Source organism: Stenella coeruleoalba (assembly GCF_951394435.1).
Source record: "Stenella coeruleoalba genome assembly, chromosome: 15".
NCBI lineage: Eukaryota > Metazoa > Chordata > Mammalia > Artiodactyla > Delphinidae > Stenella > Stenella coeruleoalba.
In genome coordinates, this window is record NC_137161.1 from 85465761 (window position 1) to 85483895 (window position 18135).

At 40.2% G+C, this 18135-nt stretch overlaps 1 protein-coding gene across 1 annotated transcript in view; it reads right to left on the reverse strand.

Moving 5' to 3' along the window:
- Window positions 1-18135, reverse strand: part of SDK1 (sidekick cell adhesion molecule 1) — an 816979-nt gene that overhangs the window by 509446 nt on the left and 289398 nt on the right. Inside the window, exons 3-4 of the mRNA XM_079943718.1 lie at window positions 7577-7683; window positions 5284-5431 (exon numbers count right to left, since the gene is read on the reverse strand). Coding sequence (XP_079799844.1) covers window positions 5284-5431; window positions 7577-7683 — 255 coding nt within the window. The remainder of the gene's footprint in view (window positions 1-5283; window positions 5432-7576; window positions 7684-18135) is intronic.

Below are 18135 nucleotides of genomic sequence, written 5' to 3' on the forward strand. Positions count from 1 at the left end.
AGAGTTATAAAAACAAAGACATTTTAGATGGTCAATACCCAGGGGAGGTGAAAACCACTTGCGGAGACAGGACCTACACATACAGCACGGGGTTCATGACTCTCACTAGCTAAAGACTCAAGGTGAGATGTTGAGAGAAAGAGCTGCTGAGCCTGGCACGTGAAGGTCATGGGTGTAGACCCTCAGCTTAACTGCTCCTGTCCTGAGACTGCTGTTGTCCCACCTCCCCAACTTATTAGCTCCCTACGGAGTCTGCTACCTTCACCCGCTTTGCCATGTTACCTAACAAATTCAACTGTTCCAGACATTAGGACCTGGATATCCTTGGGAGGCCATGAAAGTGCCGCCTTGGTCCCTGCTCCTTGGGCCTTGGGAGCAGCCCTGGTTACCACCCTGTCCTCTCCTTCTGGTGGTTTGGTTCTGTAGTTCTCTAAATACGCCAACATATTTTCTTTTTGCTTAGCCAGAGCCATCCTCTGTAACTTGCAGCTAAGGGCATCTTAAGTGAAACGATAGAACTCTTTGGGCTTTGCTAACTGGCTTATGTAGTCCATACACAGCTTTAAAGACCTATAAATATCAACACGGCAACAACCCCCAAGTTTAACCAAGATCTCCTGGCTAACCTTGAGTCTGATATACACAACTATCTAACGACTGGACCCCCTTGGCCACCTACTAGCACATCACACTTAACATGTCCGACACGAATTTCAGACACCACCACCAACCCCCCGCACACAGACCAGCACTGTTTCACCCCAAATCATCTTCCCATTTCAGGAAATGGTAACTCCATCCTATCAGTTGCTGAGGCCAAAATTCTTGAGTTACCCATGGCTTCTCTCCTCTCATACCCTACATCCAGTCCAATGGGAAATCCCATTGTTTCTACTTTCAAACTATATCAGCATCTGACACTTCTCACCACCCTGATCCGAGCCACCTGAATTACTGCAGAAACCCCTCACAGGCCTCCTGGCTTCTGATTCTGTCACCCACCCTACAGCCTGTTCTTAACATAATTCCCTCTTTTTTTTTAAATTTAATAAATTTATTTATTTATTTCTGGCTGTGTTGGGTCTTTGTTGCTGCATGCGGGCTTTCTCTAGTTGCGGCGAGTAGGGGCTACTCTTCGTTGTGGTGCATGGGCTTCTCATTGTGGTGGCTTCTCTTGTTGCGGAGCATGGGATCTAGGCACGTGGGTTCCAGTAGTTGTGGTTTGCAGGCTCCGTAGTTGTGGCGCACGGGCTTAGCTGTTCCGCGGCATGTGGGATCTTCCCAGACCAGGGATCGGACCTGTGTCCCTTGCGTTGGCAGGTGGACTCTTAACCACTGCGCTACCAGGGAAGTCCCTGTTCTCAACATAATTCTTAATAGAAGAACCAAGTGAGATTGCATCACTCCTCTGCTCAGATCCTCAGAGCAAACGCCCAGCTCCTCACTATGGCTAAGTAATCTGGTTCTGGAATCTGGCCCCAGGGCCCTGATCACCTCATCTCCAGCCCTCTCCCTGGCTCCACACCAGCCCCACTGGCCTCCCTGCTGCTGCTCAAACACGCCAGCACGGTCCTCCCTCAGAGCTTTCACACATGCTCTTCTCACCAATACACCCCTGTGCCTCACTCCCTGGATTCATTCAGGGCTCTGCTCATAGTCTAGTACCCGAGAGGCCTTCTCTGATTTCATGTCTAAAATGGCCACCACCCCATCCTGCGCCCCTACTCTGTCACCCTGCTCTGTGTTCTCCTCACTACGTGTCATCAGCTGGCATATCCTACACTCATCAGGCTGGCATCTGTTTCCTTCCAGGTGGACGTAGGCTCCCTGAGGACAGGATCTTTCTTTTGTTTACTGCTGTCTATTCAGAGTATGCCCTGCACAAGGACCTGGTGAATGAATGAAAAACAATGCCCAAATTGCAGTCAGAACTTTGCTAGTTTTTCATTCAGCCTTTCTCATATGAATGTGAAGCAGCTCAGGTGCCACGACTCTTCTGGAAATGATGATGAATTTCTGCTATTTTTCCTACACAGTCTATTCTTTTTTTTTTTTTTTTTTAGTGGTACACGGGCCTCTCACTGTTGTGGCCTCTCCCGTTGTGGAGCACAGGCTCCGGACGCGCAGGCTCAGCGGCCATGGCTCACGGGCCTAGCCGCTCCGTGGCATGTGGGATCTTCCCAGACCGGGGCACGAACCCGTGTCCCCTGCATCGGCAGGCGGACTCTCAACCACTGCGCCACCAGGGAAGCCCTACACAGTCTATTCTTCATTCAACAATATGCAGCCGAAGAACAAGGAGCCCCTCACAGGGTGCCGCATTCTGCACATGGTCATCACCCCTGTGTCTCTCGCTGCCATCCACCCTGCGCTAAGGTAACTGATGATCCCTGTATCGAGGTAATTTCTGTCTCCATCTCCCCCTAGACCTCTGAATTTAATAAAGTCCATGCCTTAATTGGAAGGCCACATTTGCCTTCTCTTTGTCAAAAATTTCTGAAGACAGGGAGCAACAGACCTCATACAGAAAGGATAAACAATGCACATGCAGGGGCGCTCGCTGTTGGCGAGGGGGTGTGCGCGCGCGAGTCCCTGGCTCACGGCAAACCCAGGCTAACCTATAGCATTTCAAATTGAAACCTGGTGTTCTAAAAAGGGAGGAAAAAGTTGAAAGCAGTGTAAGGAGAAAATACAGCAAAAGCACGAAGAAGGTTCAGCAAAGTAAAGTGAAAAGAAGAATTAGCCTGATGCAGAAGAGAGCATGAGATTTATAGCCAGACAGACATGGGTTTGAGTCCCAGCTCTGCCATTTGTCAGCTGTGTGCCCTTGGGTGGGTCATGTAACGTCTCCAATCTTCAGTTCCGATGGCTAATTATACCTGCCTCAGAAGGCAAACGTGAGGATTACAGAAGGTATGTTTAGAGTAGTCCTCAATACATAACAGCTGCTGTTACAATTACTAATAGACTACTCAACTCATTTTTCAAGTTGAGGAACATTAAACTTACTGTTTCCCTTGAAAATGAAGAAAAAGCCTAAAGCTCACAGTTTTAAGGTCATGAGATAATATTAAAAAATACAGGGGTGGGGTGGCAAGATGAGGTTCTCCCTCCCCATGACAAAGGGACGTCTCTCCCCTGTGTTAGGGAGCTGACCTCAGATAACCAGGCTAAAAGCAGGAGGAGAGGCTTGACCTGTTTCGACAGGTGCAGAACACTTTGAGCCAGACGTTCCATTTGGAAATGATACCTGGTGGCACAGAACAGAGCTAATGCCATCTGAGTTCTGTCTGCCAACCGTCTGGGCAGAGGCATAAATGCCCTTCCATCTGATGTCCAAGCTGAACTTTATTAGATGTGTAAAGTAATACGTCTTTGAATGATGCATAAACTTGTGGAGAAAACCATGCAAGTGCTGATTTATGGTATCTTGCACAGCAGGTACTTAAATAAATATGGGGGTGATGATGAGGTGGAAAATATGAAACTAAAGGACCTTGAGAAAGTGTAAATACCCATAATCAGCCTCATCTCATCTCTTAAATAAAAAAAGCTATACAGGCATATTATTCCACTGAGACTGGAGATTCATCAATAGCTTCATGGTTGTAAGCAGACCGTTTGTTTGCTATGACACTAAGTTAAAGCCCTACTAGCGTCTTTGCCTTATTAGCTCACCAGGAATTAAACAGTCTTTAGCAAGAACTTGCAAGTTAAAGAAAAACCAGCTTATAAAATTAAGAGTTATTTCATTCTGTATCCTTTTATACTTCTTGAGTAAATGCTGTCTCACGAACATAGCTAGACCACAGGTTAACAAATGAATTACTCTGTAGTTGTACGCTGCTGAGTTAAAATAATCCTTCCACCGTTGACATTAGTTAGAAGCTCCAGTGTTTGAGAGGAAGCCTAATTCAATCTACCCACCCCTCCTTGTACCAACTCTTCCCCAGCACTCATCCCACCTTTGCCCAGCCACACTGTGCTCAACACTAGGACCTTCCAGAATATTTCACAAGAATCTCTCTCAGCTGCTTTTTTCTTTTCAGCCTAACAGTCTTCTAAGAGAATGAGAAATTGATCCTCGTCTTTGTTTCACCCCAACTCCAGAGGCATTTGTTATAGTTGGAATGAATATAAAGGTGGATACATAAGCAACTTTTAATAAAATAAAGAAAAAGGATAGAAGTTATCCCATTTTTCCAACGTAATTTATATTTTTACTAGAATCTTAAAATATGGATTTTACATATTTCAATATTTTTCCTGTTTCCAATAACCAAAACAGAAACATTTGCTAAATAAGCTTAAGAACTGTGTGGGCTCAAGCAGAGCTCTGACGCCCGAGTGGAAGAGCGGCGACACTGGACCTAGAGAAGGGACTGCACGGATGCTCAGATGGGGAGAAAGCACGTTTGAAAACTGTTCAGCCAATTGCCTTCACATATCCTTTTTGGGGGAAAAAAAGCGCATTTTCTTCTCACAATTTTTTTTTGTCTGAGTGCAACCACCTGATGGCATAAATATTTGACGTCTAGCCCAAGCTTATAGCATTTCACAATTCTTTCAGAAACGTCCATCCTCAAAGTCTTTATATTCGGTATATTATCTTTAAATTACCTTGCAAAATGCCCACTTATAAAATATATACCAAATGTTCTTTTTAATCACTTAAAGCTCCAAATGCAGAAACTGTTTGGCATTAGATAAATATCTTAAATGTGAAATAGGCAAGAACACCCTGAAATAATGCTTAACTAATCACAAGGCAACTACTCTGCAGTAGATGCGTGAACCACTAATTAGACAAAAGGAAATAAAACTGTCATGGCAGGATAAAAGGATAGAGAGAAATAAGCAGCAATTACTGTTTTATCGTCAGAGAAAGTAGCATCAAACACGGCTCAGTAAGAGGGAAAAACCCCACAGCTCTATGAGTAAATACGAGCGCTCATTAAATCAGTACTTGGCGCTAAACACAACTCAGGATGAAAATGACATCCCAGAAGTGCATTCAAAAAAGGAAAAAAAATACCATAAAGAGTATGTAAAGGTGCTTTAGTTAGGCTATGCGGCATATTAAAGAATAATATCACATGCCAATTTTCTTAAACTGCTTAAAAATTTCCAAGCCAGTCTTCAAATAGCTGTTTGTTAAGGACTGAGGTAGGTCTACTAGACCAGGTTAGTCTTTTCAAAGTTTAATTGGTACACTTAATATGGAAATGGTACCAACAAGTGTAATGAGATGTATTTTAAACTTTAAAGTTTGGAACAACTTACATTCTGTTGCTTGGAATAATCTTGTGCCCTTCTCTGAACCAAGTCACTTGAGGTCTGGGGCAGCTGGCGATGGGCAGTAAGTTGAGTACAGCTGCATGTCCTTGAGAGACCATTTCTCTCTGATCTGTATCCACGAAATTTCCCATATCTGCAAAGAAAAATCAGACCTTTTAAGTTTCAGAAAATTCTTTTTTGAGGGGGTGGGAGGTCAAAGGTGGAAATAACTATATTTTATTGCAAAGTCACCAATGTTGCTATCATTAAGCAGTAAGACCAGAGGCGAGCAGTAATGCTGATGAGTGCAGACTGGGTGGTAAAGTGGAGCATAAGGCAAAGCATGTGCCTCCAAAGTACCCACGAAGTGCGCGAATCAGCAGAACTTCATGGTCTTTGTGTCGCTGCAATAATACAATGAAATGTTTGCAACCAATTTTAATATTGAAATAAATTGTGGGAAAGCATCCTCATGCCACATGAAGCATTTTCCCAGAAATGGTAATAAAATGATTTCAGACATCCCCCGGCTCCCAGATCTCTCCAGCTGGTTCTACCCAGGCACCCGCCGCTGTCCTGCTCAGTTTCTCCTTTTCTTTGTTTCTGGGGTGAATGCTCCCTAAAAGATCTTTTGGGAGAAATATTTAACCATTGATTAATTTTTAGAGGGTTCTCCAAACCCCATACTACTGACTTAATCGGGGGCAGGTAGGTTTTGTTCCAGTCTTTGTGCTACTGGTTTACAACACTTAAAAAATGAGATCACAGGAAAAAAACCCCGGTCTTTAGAATGTGGGTATATGTGGCCAATTTTTAAATCAGTACCATTTGATAGTTTTTAAGAATTCCCATATTATGATTAGCTACAGATATATGTTCACACACGCTGATACGGCATATACACTACATTTTTGTCTGAACGCATATAAATTTGGAACAGTCCATAAAAGATCTCTGTTATCAACGGATTTGTGATCCAGAAGAAATTATTGACTATGTTACAAGCAGTGTTTAATAGCCTAGGAAAAGATGAAACAAATGAAACAGATTAGGAAAATATGCACGGTTATTTTAAAATAAAGTGAAATTTGTTATCAAAGAGAAGGAGAAAAGAGATAAAATCTAGCGCTAGAGGTAAAGGATAGAAACAAGGATATTATATTAAACAGTTTATTAAATATAATAAATTCTAAGCTTATTCAAATATGTTTGGGGTATTGACCTTAATTTTTTATTTATGAATTATGTTTTCAATTATTCAATTGAATAAAAGTTCTGAATTATTCTGAAGACAGGTTTAGTTGAGTGACTTCACCAACACGGTTCAGAAAAATGTAAGCCTCCCTAGTAATTAAAACTATAACTAAACATGTATAGCAACAGCACCTTACCCAGTCACTAGTAATTACCATAGAAAAGTAGAATAACTAGAAATTATTTTAATTTATACAGTAACACTGAAAACCACAAGCCTTAACTGGGGTCAAAATGACATATGAGAAAATATTGTCATCATTGGTTCACACACCCCAATTTAGGAGCTTTTTAGAGTTCTCTAAATCTATTATAACATATTTATATGTAATTTAAAATTTCTTAACACTTCTTGCTTTCTTTTAAATGAAGAGACATTTTGGTATTAAATTCAAAATATAATAAAGCCTACAGGCCATTTTAGCTGGACCCTACCCATCACAGATTTTGGACTAGGAAAGTATTAAATGTTTTGCATCAGCCAACTTCCCTCTCCACATCCTCCTAAAGACTACACCAAAATTCAAGGCCCCTGCGTTCTGATATCCCCTCCAGTTACTTTCAAATGTTTCATTCTCCACAATGGCCTGCCCAGTAGAGAATTAATTCACTACAGCATTAATACATGCTATCCACGTACTTTTTGTTGTGCAGCTGAAGGATTTCTAAACAAATCACTGGGAAGAATTGAATATGAATTGATAAAATTTAACTAATTGGATTTAATCTTTTATTTTAAAAATATCTGAACCTGGATATGATAAAAGCTAAGAGCAGCTAACTCATAAAACAGAAGGCATCTTGCTCATTTTCTAAATCCTCAACAGAGCCTTATCTATTGAATTGAAAACAGTGGCATTTACCTCATTAGCCCCAGATCATCGTCAGACCAGCTGCATTAGCTATTTACTTCTCTCAATCGATTTTAGGAACTATACTATTCCAAAAGAACCCAAGATAGAAACTCAACTCCCACCGTGGTTAAAGTGGTTTTGCTTAGTGTTTTGTTATTTAACGTTTGTAGATCTTTTCAGTGGTCACGTACATGCGACTTGAACTTCTGATCTTCTCTGCAAGAGGGCTCCCATTCTGTTTCGAACCACACAGCGGTAAAACCCAGCATCCAGCCTCTGTAAAGATGGAATAACATACCTGCCAAACACCAAAAAGCAGTGTTAATGGTTCCGTACCTAGGCAGCCAGTCTTGGCATCTCATCTAGTATACTTTGGTATCTAGTACCAAAAATACTGAATCTTTGATAAACTAGTATCTATGCAAGCTTTCCCTGATCTACACACTTACTGCAACTGCAATTGATTTGTGAGATTATTTACTTGCTATTTGTCTCTCCAACTAGACTGTAAATATCACATGAAGCTAGGTTCTGGAACTGTCTTGTTCACCATTGTACCCCTGTGCCATCACGTAGTATCAATAGATATCACTCAAAACTGCCTGAATAAGAACTGCTAAATAGCTAAAAATCATTCCAAGTAAACCAGACCTTTCAATGTTTTTTTTATAATTCTATCTCTCAGAATTTCTAAAAATTATTTCTAGAACTGGCAATGGTCTTCACATAATGTGTTGTGTCATTCTGCACCAAAGTTCAAACAATGCAGGATGAGACACAGGTGTCATTCAGGCAAAGCAAGCAGTGACATCAGGGCACAACTCCCCTCTCCAGTCCCCACAGCGAGCAGACATCTCCCAACACCATTTACACACTTTCCTTACTTCACATATGGCTTGACATTAACTTCTAAAACTTTTTTGATTGACTGGGAGGTTATTTCATTTGTATTTTCCATTCCTATGACTATAAGCAACCATCCCTCAAATCAATGCCTTTCTAAAAACGTCAGTAAATTTTATAGGGGGGACAAAGTAGCTAGAAGATACAGTTTCCATAAAAGCCCTGGTTTAGGTTTATGGTTAGTTTTACAATTCAGGATATTTTTAAATCCACGAACAAGCAGGAGGTACAACCGAGGACCACTTCATGTGAGTTCTGCAGCTCCAGAGCTCAAACCTTTTGTGCTACCTAGAAGAGTGCATTTAATTGGTTTCTAAGCCATATTCACCAAAAATCAAGAATAAGGGGCTTCCCTGGTGGCGCAGTGGTTGAGAATCTGCCTGCCAATGCAGGGGACACGGGTTCGAGCCCTGGTCTGGGAGGATCCCACATGCCGCGGAGCAACTGCGCCCGTGAGCCACAACTACTGAGCCTGCGTGTCTGGAGCCTGTGCTCCGCAACAGGAGAGGCCGCGATAGTAAGAGGCCCGCGATGAAGAGTGGCCCCCACTTGCCGCAACTGGAGAAAGCCCTCGCACAAAACGAAGACCCAACACAGCAATCAATCAATCAATCAATCAATAAAAGACTAAGGCTTGATTTTCACACATGGGAGGGTGCCTATCCTAAGAAACAATAAGAGCTAAAACCCAATCAAATAGGAGCCTGCTTTCCAAAAAAAAGAGAAAACACAGTGATGCTATGCTTTCTAAAAACATGTTCTGATAATAGTTATCTTCAAGTTAAAAATATTTCCTCTTACAAAGTATAATCAGAGAAACCTAAAAAAAAAAAAAAATCAGGTAAAAGGCACCAAGTATGGTATGCTTCATTTGCTCAGATCTTACACATACCTTAACATCACCTATATCCAACTAATCGCGCCTCTTTTTATTCAAGTATGTCCAATTAGTCAACTGGAAAAAGGAACTGATAGGCATAATTTTTAAATGAATGAAACATTTGGACAATACAGGTAATTCAGTATTAAGCAAATATTAATCAGAGCGTGTTTACCCTCTGATAACCATCTTGAGATCTTACGAGCAAGATTAATAAAATATTTTATGAAAAAATACTGCTGAGTCTCAGTCTTCAAAATTTTATTCTATTCTGAGGAATGGTTTATCTCAAACAAAAAATTAATTAGTGCAGACAATCAGGACAATACCAAACTGAACACAAAGAGTCAAAATGCCATTTATTTAAATTACAAATCAAGACTAGAAGGATGAGCAGCTTTGATTACACACTATGATTGTAATTAGGAGAGATTTTGAGATTAGGTTAAAACAAAGTCAATAAAAGCTTTTGGAAAAGAAATAACACAAGTTATTGGAGTACATATTTGAAAAACTACAAGAGCAGTTTCATCATTGCAAGCTAACCACATTTATACGATTGTTATTCATTTCATTTTTCCTTTTTTGCAGTATCCTGAATAGATTTTATATTCTTTTTGTTTGTTTGTTTTGGTTTTTTTGTTTGTTTTGGTTTTGTGGTACGAGGGCCTCTCACTGCTGTGGCCTCTCCCGTTGCGGAGCACAGGCTCCGGATGTGCAGGCTCAGCGGCCATGGTGCACGGGCTCAGCCGCTCCACGGCATGTGGGATCTTCCCGGACCGGGGCACGAACCCGCGTCCCCTGCATCGGCAGGCGGACTCTCAACCACTGCGCCACCAGGGAAGCCCTAGATTTTATACTCTTATGAATTTCTATAGTAATCCTGTGTACTAATGCACAAAAACAGCACTGCTTTCAAACAACTGGGAGAAACAGATACAAAACTGAATATTAGGCATATGCTGTTTTGTACTGTCTCTTTAGTCTAATGGCTCACCAGGGAAAAAATATACAAAAAAGTGGCAAAGTACTCCACCTATTACAGGAATTCCTACACAAATTATGTTTACCCAACAGATGGGACTATTCACTGGAAGCCTACTGTTTACAAACACACATTTTTAAGCAGAGAAAGTTTCCTGGCTCCTTATAAGTATGATCAAATCCTAGCACCATATGCCACTCAAATATAGAAAATGCCTGCTCCTGTTTCAAATAAGCACAGCTGGGAATGTTTGTATTCACTGTTTCAAGGCAGAATCTACTAGACTAACAGAACCTTTTCCAGGGCTAGTTCATTATCAGGAAGAGCAAATTAAAGAAAATCAAACACAAAGTCACAACAAACCCAAGGGTTTAAACGCTCGTTGCTGCTACATAGGAGACTACCTCAGTTCCGAACTGCCACTCGGAATGGGCAACAAGAGCAACTCTAGAATTTCTCTAAGAAGCAGTTTTAGGTCCATTTCCGTCTGTGAACAATCGCTTGACTAGCCCTGCCTGGAGAGGATATCTGACATTTTTTGTGTGCCTGGGGTCTGCACCATGTTCTTATATTTGCAGGGTTCTCCACCATGAGTCCTGGTGGAGGCGGACCCCTACATCAGCAGGGCACAGGAATGAGACACCACAGGACCACTGCACACACGTGCGCTGGGCTTTCAGATCTGGGGCTGGTGATGCACAGGGGCAGGGCTAAAGGAGAATCTGTCCAACAGCAGCAGCGGTGGGGTGCCATGGAGCCCTGGACTGGGGAACGGTGCAAGTGTCCAGGGCCCATGGGGCAGTGGCTCAAGCAGTGGCAACCAGGGTCCAGCAGTACCAGCAGCAGGACCCTGTGGGACTGGCTCTTGGGGCAACTTGGCTCTGATGGGCTCGCCTCCCTCTGGTCCTGCCCAATGTCCAGTCAGCCCAGTGACTGTAAGAGCAACCCAATGTCCAGGTGACAACTTCCTTTTTTGTTTCAACGAGAGAGGGCTTGTTTGGCTTGTCCTAGAACTCCCCAGAATGTAGCCAAAGTAACTTTGGTTGAAAAAGCTTCTGAAGTTACTAGGTACTCACCATGGTCACAGAAAAACCCAAATAACGCCTCACTGAATCATCTCTTTTTAAAAAATCATGGCTTCCCAGCTAACCACCAAGAATCATTAAGTGGTAAACAGTCCCCCCAAAACTGAGACTAATTAATCTTTTATAAGGAGTATTCCTGCCATGAGCCACTGAAATTTTAGAAAATGTCTGACAAAATACTATCTGCTTTGGAACAGTTACTGTTGAGCAGTTCTTCCCAACAAGAGTTAAATGCTCTAAGCACACAGGTCTACAGAGACCTGTCACAGTTCAGAATAACGAAACCACATCTTTGATATAGAAGAGAAAACCCATACTTCTCCCTCTAAGGTCAGTGGACATAACTCGATCCATGAGAAAGAATTTTCATACCCATTAAAATTAGATATAAGGTTTTATTCTTTTTTGGGGGGGGTCTACATTCATTTTATGCCACTCCAGACAAGACTATTCCCCACAGCTTTAATTTTTTAAAAATTAAAGTATGAAGATATCTATTCTGGTATGAAAGTATCTATTCTGCACGAAAATAAACAACCAAGTTCTATAATAAACTTTCATATCTTGGCCCAAAGCCCATTATTATCTTTAAAGTGAAAAAAGGTTTAAGAAAAAAAAAAATACAGAACTAAGCCCTTTATATCCTTCTTGGGACTAATTCCATCCTATTTTTGGAAACAAGATTACAAATAATTGTATTTTCAATTTTATTTTTATAAATTTCCTATATGAACATTTAAAATACAGCAACAGTCAAAAGTGGAATGAGTCCATAGCGGGCTTTTGCCACAAGCAAAGAGTGAAATGAAACATCCAGACTGAAACTTGTTAACAAAGAGACGGACACGTGTCCAGCTCACTAACAGGTCTTAGACGTTAAGCAAATTGACGGTTATGCTTTGAATCCTTTCCAAAGAGTTACAGTAATCAGTATGAAGTTAAAAAGTAAACAGCATAATAAAGATGCAAGTTAGCCGACAGGAACATCATACTCACAAAAGTCCTTTAATCTCTATTTCATTTACTTAAAATTCTGCATTAAGTTGAAAGAGGCAATAAACAGGTCCCTGCTGGGGATGGGCTAAGTAAGCATCTATGGAATCTGTCTGGGAATATAAATCTGGGGACTGTAAGCCCTCCAGGGATCAACTGCATGCTGGGTATCCACATACCAGGAATAACCACATTTAAATTTTATATTCACTTATAAACACCAATTCAAAATTTCTAGAGTTAACATTGAAAAGTTACTAAGAATCTTCTTCTGGGATTGTGGTTTATGTGATTTTCTCTAACAGTAACAATGTTTTGGGATCATTCATTCTTCCTCCATTCCTACCTTCTATTATCAAATCAGGGACAGTAAAGGAGAAATTCACATTTTGGTAAACATGGACACATGACCGGAACTAGTCTGTCAGATCTGTCATTAGGAGAAAATGCTCTCTCAAGTCAGTAAGAATGGAGTTTCAGAAAATCTTTGTGAAAGACAGAGATTTTTTTTAGAGCTAAAAGTCCTTTATTCATCTGTTTACTTAATTCTTTATATTGCCAGGTTCTCTAGAGATATTAAAAAAAAAAACATCTAGAACCGTTATATGAAGGGTTAAAATATGAGGGGAAATGTTAGTTTCTACACAGTCAAAATGATCCACACCAAAACACAACGGAACGAAGACCTAAGCTATTAAGTGTCGCAATATTAGCACAAGCGAATTAGAAATGTAAATGAAAAAGCTTTCACTTGTCTCGTGGAAGCACTTCTTGAAATCATGTTACAGACTTGTTTGGTCACTCTGGCTAAAGTTCTCCACTTAGAACCCACGATGATCCTGAGATGAATGACCCAAATGGAATCACTTCTTCAAATCCAAGTCATCTCCAGTAAGAACTTGTAAAATGTCAATGCTACTCTGCTTCAGAAATTCTCCGGAAACAATCATATCTGTTATGACCACATGGAGTTGAAAAGATGGTCAATTAAAATCAGAAACAGATACACAACTCTGTGGGAGAGATATAAGCATTGGGACACACCATATTAATATTAGAGATCAAAATCGAACAAGAGAGCACAGAATCATACCACTTTAAGCCCTGGAAATCAATGTCAGATACTTTGACTAGGAATGAGATGAGAATAGTCCACACACTTTTACCTGCCAAAGTTTATCTTCCCCTTCCTTATAAACAAATAGACAAAAGGACGTGATGCCTTAGGAATGGAACATTCATTTGTTAGTTCCAGGGCTCCTAAATATAACCATGTGATATAGAAGAAAGGCCAAAATCAGGTTGAAAGCTTTACACCAAGTGCCCAACCATGCACGTCTTGGGCACTAAGAAATAAGAAAGTTACCCCAAGCCTTAAGCAGCCTGGGACTGTGAAGGGTTCTGCTGGGCTGGGCTGGCGAGAAGGTTCATTTGGTCTTTTTTGCAAGACGGCTCTAGTAGCACTGAGTTGTCTTTAACTTCATTTGAAACAGTTTTGTTAGACTGTATGTGACAGCTGTCATATCAGCGTGCACTTTAAAAAAAGACATCAAAATTGGTGAATTTTTGTGTAGCCATTTTAATACTGAAGATAGAAGAAAAAAGCAACATTTTTGTCATATTGTGCTTTATTACTTCAAGAAAAGTAAAAATGCAACTGAAATGCAAAAAGATTTGTGCAGTGTATGGAGAAAGTGCTGTGACTGAGCGAACGTGTCAGAAGTGGTTTGCGAAGTTTCGTGCTGGAGATTTCTCGCTGGAAGATGCTCCACGGTCGGGTAGAGCAGATGAAGTTGATAGCAATCAAATTGAGACATTAATTGAGAACAATCAACGCTATACCATGTAGGAGACAGCCGACATACTCAAAATATCCAAATCAAGCGTTGAAAATCATTTGCACCAGCTTGGTGATGTTAATCGCTTTGACGTTTGGGTTCCACATAAGTTAAGCGAAAAAAAAACCTTCTTGACTGTATTTCCACATGTGATTCTCTACTTAAATGTAATGAAAACATTCCATTTTTAAAACAAATTGTGACGAGCGATGAAAAGTGGATACCGTACAATACTGTGGAATGGAAGAGATCGTGGGGCAAGCAAAATGAACCACCACCAACCACACCAAAGGCCGGTCTTCATTCGAAGTAGGTGATGTTGTATGTATGGTGGCATTGGAAGGGAGTCCTCTATTATGAGATCCTTCTGGAAAACCAAACGATTAATTCCAACAAGTACTGATCCCGATTAGACCAACTGAAAGCTGCGCTTGACGAAAAGCGTCCAGAATCAGTCCACAGAAAACGCATAATCTTCCGTCAGGATAACGCAAGGCTGCTAGTTTCTTTGATGACCAGGCGAAAACTGCCAAAGCTTGGCTGCGAAGTTCTGATTCATCTGCCGTACTCAGCAGACATTGCACCTTTGGATTTCCATTTATTTAGGTCTATTACAAAATTCTCTTAATGGAAAAAATTTCAATTCCCTGGAAGACTATAAAAGCACCTGGAACAGTTCTTTGCTCAAAAAGATAGAAAGTTTTGGGAAGATGGAATTATGAAGTTGCCTGAAAAACGGCAGAAGGTAGTGGAACAAATGTGTGAATACATTGTTCAATAAAGTTCTTGGTGAAAATGAAAAATGTGTCTTTTATTTTTACTTAAAAACTGAAGGCACTTTTTGGCCAACCCAATACTTAGTCAAAATGGGCAAGACTAGTTCATTTGAACCAAAATACAACCTGTTGTTGTTGTTGTGAGCTGGGCAGCTCCCAGAGGACAGGACCAATGAAGAGTGAACCAGGAGAAAAGAATGACTGTAAACAAGGTTAAGAAAACTGAAGGTCAACAACCTGGGGAACTCAGCCCTTTGTGGGAAGCTGTAGGTGGGAGTCGCACTCAGTTTGGCTGGTTGATGAAGAAACCAACTGGTTGCGTTTCACTTAAGAAAAGGGTTCTCAATTAAACGGACCTTTCCTGATGAGTAGGGGACTCAGCAGATTCAAAACAAAACAAAACAAAACAAAATAAAAAAACAGGTATAGGAGTCTAACCCATGGCTTAGTGATGAAGTTCTGTCTCAGGGTCTCAAGCCTAAAGGATATGGGCAAGGGATCAATCGGGGAAAGTCTGACATGGCAGTAATACTGAATTTTCAGACACATGAACATGGAATATCTGTCCATTTATTTAAGTCTTCTTTTATTTCCTTAGGCAACGCTTTAGTTTTTAGTGTAAAAATGTTGCAAATTTCATGTTAGATTTATCTCTAAGATTTTTGAAGATATTTTAAAAATATATAAGATATTTTTAATAAAACTTATAAATTTTAATAAATTGCAGATTATTCTTTCCTAGTATACAGAAATATAACAGATTTTTGTATGCTCATCTTGTATTTTGTAACACTGCTAAACACATAAATTTCAGCAGCTTTTTAAAGATAATATCACATTTTCTGCAATCATGTAACCCTCAGTAAAATACATTTTTACATCTTCTCTTACAATCTAGATGCTTTTTATTTCTTTTTCTTATTGCAGTGGCTAGTAACTCCATTATTGGGATCTGTTGTTGAGCTTCTTGCATTGATGAGTTTGTAGTTTTCATCAAATGTAAAAATTTTTCAGTATTATTTATTCAAATACTTTTCCACCCCTGCCTCCTTTGGGATTCCAGTTATACATATATTAGGCCACTTGACGTTGTCCTGTAATTCACTAATGGTCTTTTCATTGTGTTTGATTTCTTTTTCTTCCTATCTGCCTTTCAGTTTGAAGAGTTATATTGCTATATTTTAAAGTTTACTCATATTTTCTTCTGCATGTCTAATCTGCTGCTAGTCCTACCCAATGTGTTTTTCATCTCAGACATTCTGATCACATGGAGTACAGTTATGACGTTTCAACGCACTTCTCTGCTAACCCTAACATCTGTGTCAGCTTTGGTTTGGTTTCAGTTGATTGATTTTTCTCATTTTGGGTCACGCTTTCCTTCTTTACATGCCTGATAATCTCTGACTGGATTCTAGACATTGTAAATTTTGGTGCTGGATATTTCTGTATTCCTATAAATATTCCTGAGCTTCCTTCTCCAGTGCCGCAAAGATACCTGGAAATGGTCTGATGCTTTCTGGTCTTGCTTTTAAGATTTCTTAGGCAGGACCAGAGCTGTATTCGGTCCAGGGTTAGCAACCCCCACTACAGACCCAGGACACTTCAGTGTACCCTTACCCAATAACCCCATGGATTACGAAGTTTTTCAGTCTGGCTGCTGAGAAGAGGCACTGAACCTCACGCTGTGTGAACCTGGGGAACTACTGCCTCCACTTTTTGGGTCCCTGGGCCCTGGTCTTGGGCAGTCTCTTTACATGAACGTGCTGGTGAATAATCTGCTAAATACTAGACAAAGAACCTCTGAGGATCTCCAGAGTTCACTCTCTCCACAGCTCTCTCCTCTCCAGTACTCTGCCTTGATCTCTCTGAACTTTCGGCTCCCTTCACCGCAGGGATCCCTCCAGGTTTCACCTGTTTTCTCCCTCTCTGTGCCACACCTGGAAATTCTCTCAGGGCAGTAACCCGAGCAATCACAGGGCTCACCTTGCTGGTTTTCCATCTCTCAGCCATTACACCTTCGGTTGCCTGACGTCCAGTATCTTGAAAACAATTATTCCATATACTTTGTCCAGTGTTACGGCTGTTTAGATTACCTATCTAGAATTCTCCTTCAACTCTCTCAGTGAGGTTTTCTACTTTTCTTCATGTTCTACTCATTTCTTATAAAGGTTATTCCCAGGTACTTAATAAATTTTACTGATATTGTAGAATTTTCGTCCTTTTATAGGACATAAGAAAAAGTAAATTTTCCCTTAACCATTCCTATTTTTTACTGAAATAAATAGATAAATATCCATCAAATTTCTACTGTTTCTACTGTAACAGAAATTGAACCAGAGGCAGATCATGTAAGGAGACTATAAGATTTTCTGCAGTTTAGAGTATCCAATTATTCCTCCTGCTGGAACGAGTATTGTGCCTAGCACTAGAAATTTTGGGCATATATATATATTTTGAATATAATTACAAAATATTTTTTATCCCAAAGTAGAAAAAATGATTTACAGTAACTATTTTCTGGGGGAAAAAAATGGGTACAAATCTGCCTATGACACTTAAGCAACTTTGTTTAATTACTGAACTACTCTCATTTTCTCAGTGTAGCCACCTGTCCTAAACATGGATATAAGCATCAATATGAATAATATAACATTTGAAACCTACTAAAATTCATTGTGTAGTTTATAACACAAGCAGCAAAGAAAATGTTATTTTTTGTCAAAGACGGAAAAGCTGAATTTATATTAAATATTTGCTTTTTTTAGGGTTAGCACTTTCATAACTGACACCAAAGGGTGGAGTTAGGAAACAGCTACCGTTTTTATAGAGTATGTTTTCCAATTTGAGACTTACAGCAGCCTCCTGAAGGTTAACATATGACAGCTGAAGGTGATTATTGGAAGGAAGCAGATGAAAGAGTAATTTGAAAAAATAGCTAAGATTTTTAGACAGGTTTTATATCTTGAAAAAAATGATGACAAAATACAATGGATCCTTAATAACCCATCTCAATGTCTGAAGCCTTCAGTGAACAGAATATAATTTATCACGTCTAACCTAAACCGTTTTTGCTTCAGAATAACCAATATCTTCCTAACGAGTTTCTGGTGAAATGGTAGTGAAGCATCTACCCTGTTTTAATGGTGCATATATAATGAACCACCTTCTCAATCCTGCTTCAATCAAGCAACAATGCTTTGTCTTCTTGAGGATTATCCAGGGTGTGTCAGGTTAACAGGTAAATTAGCCGATGCAAAGAGCAAGGCAAAAAAGAGCTCAATCTCCTCGCA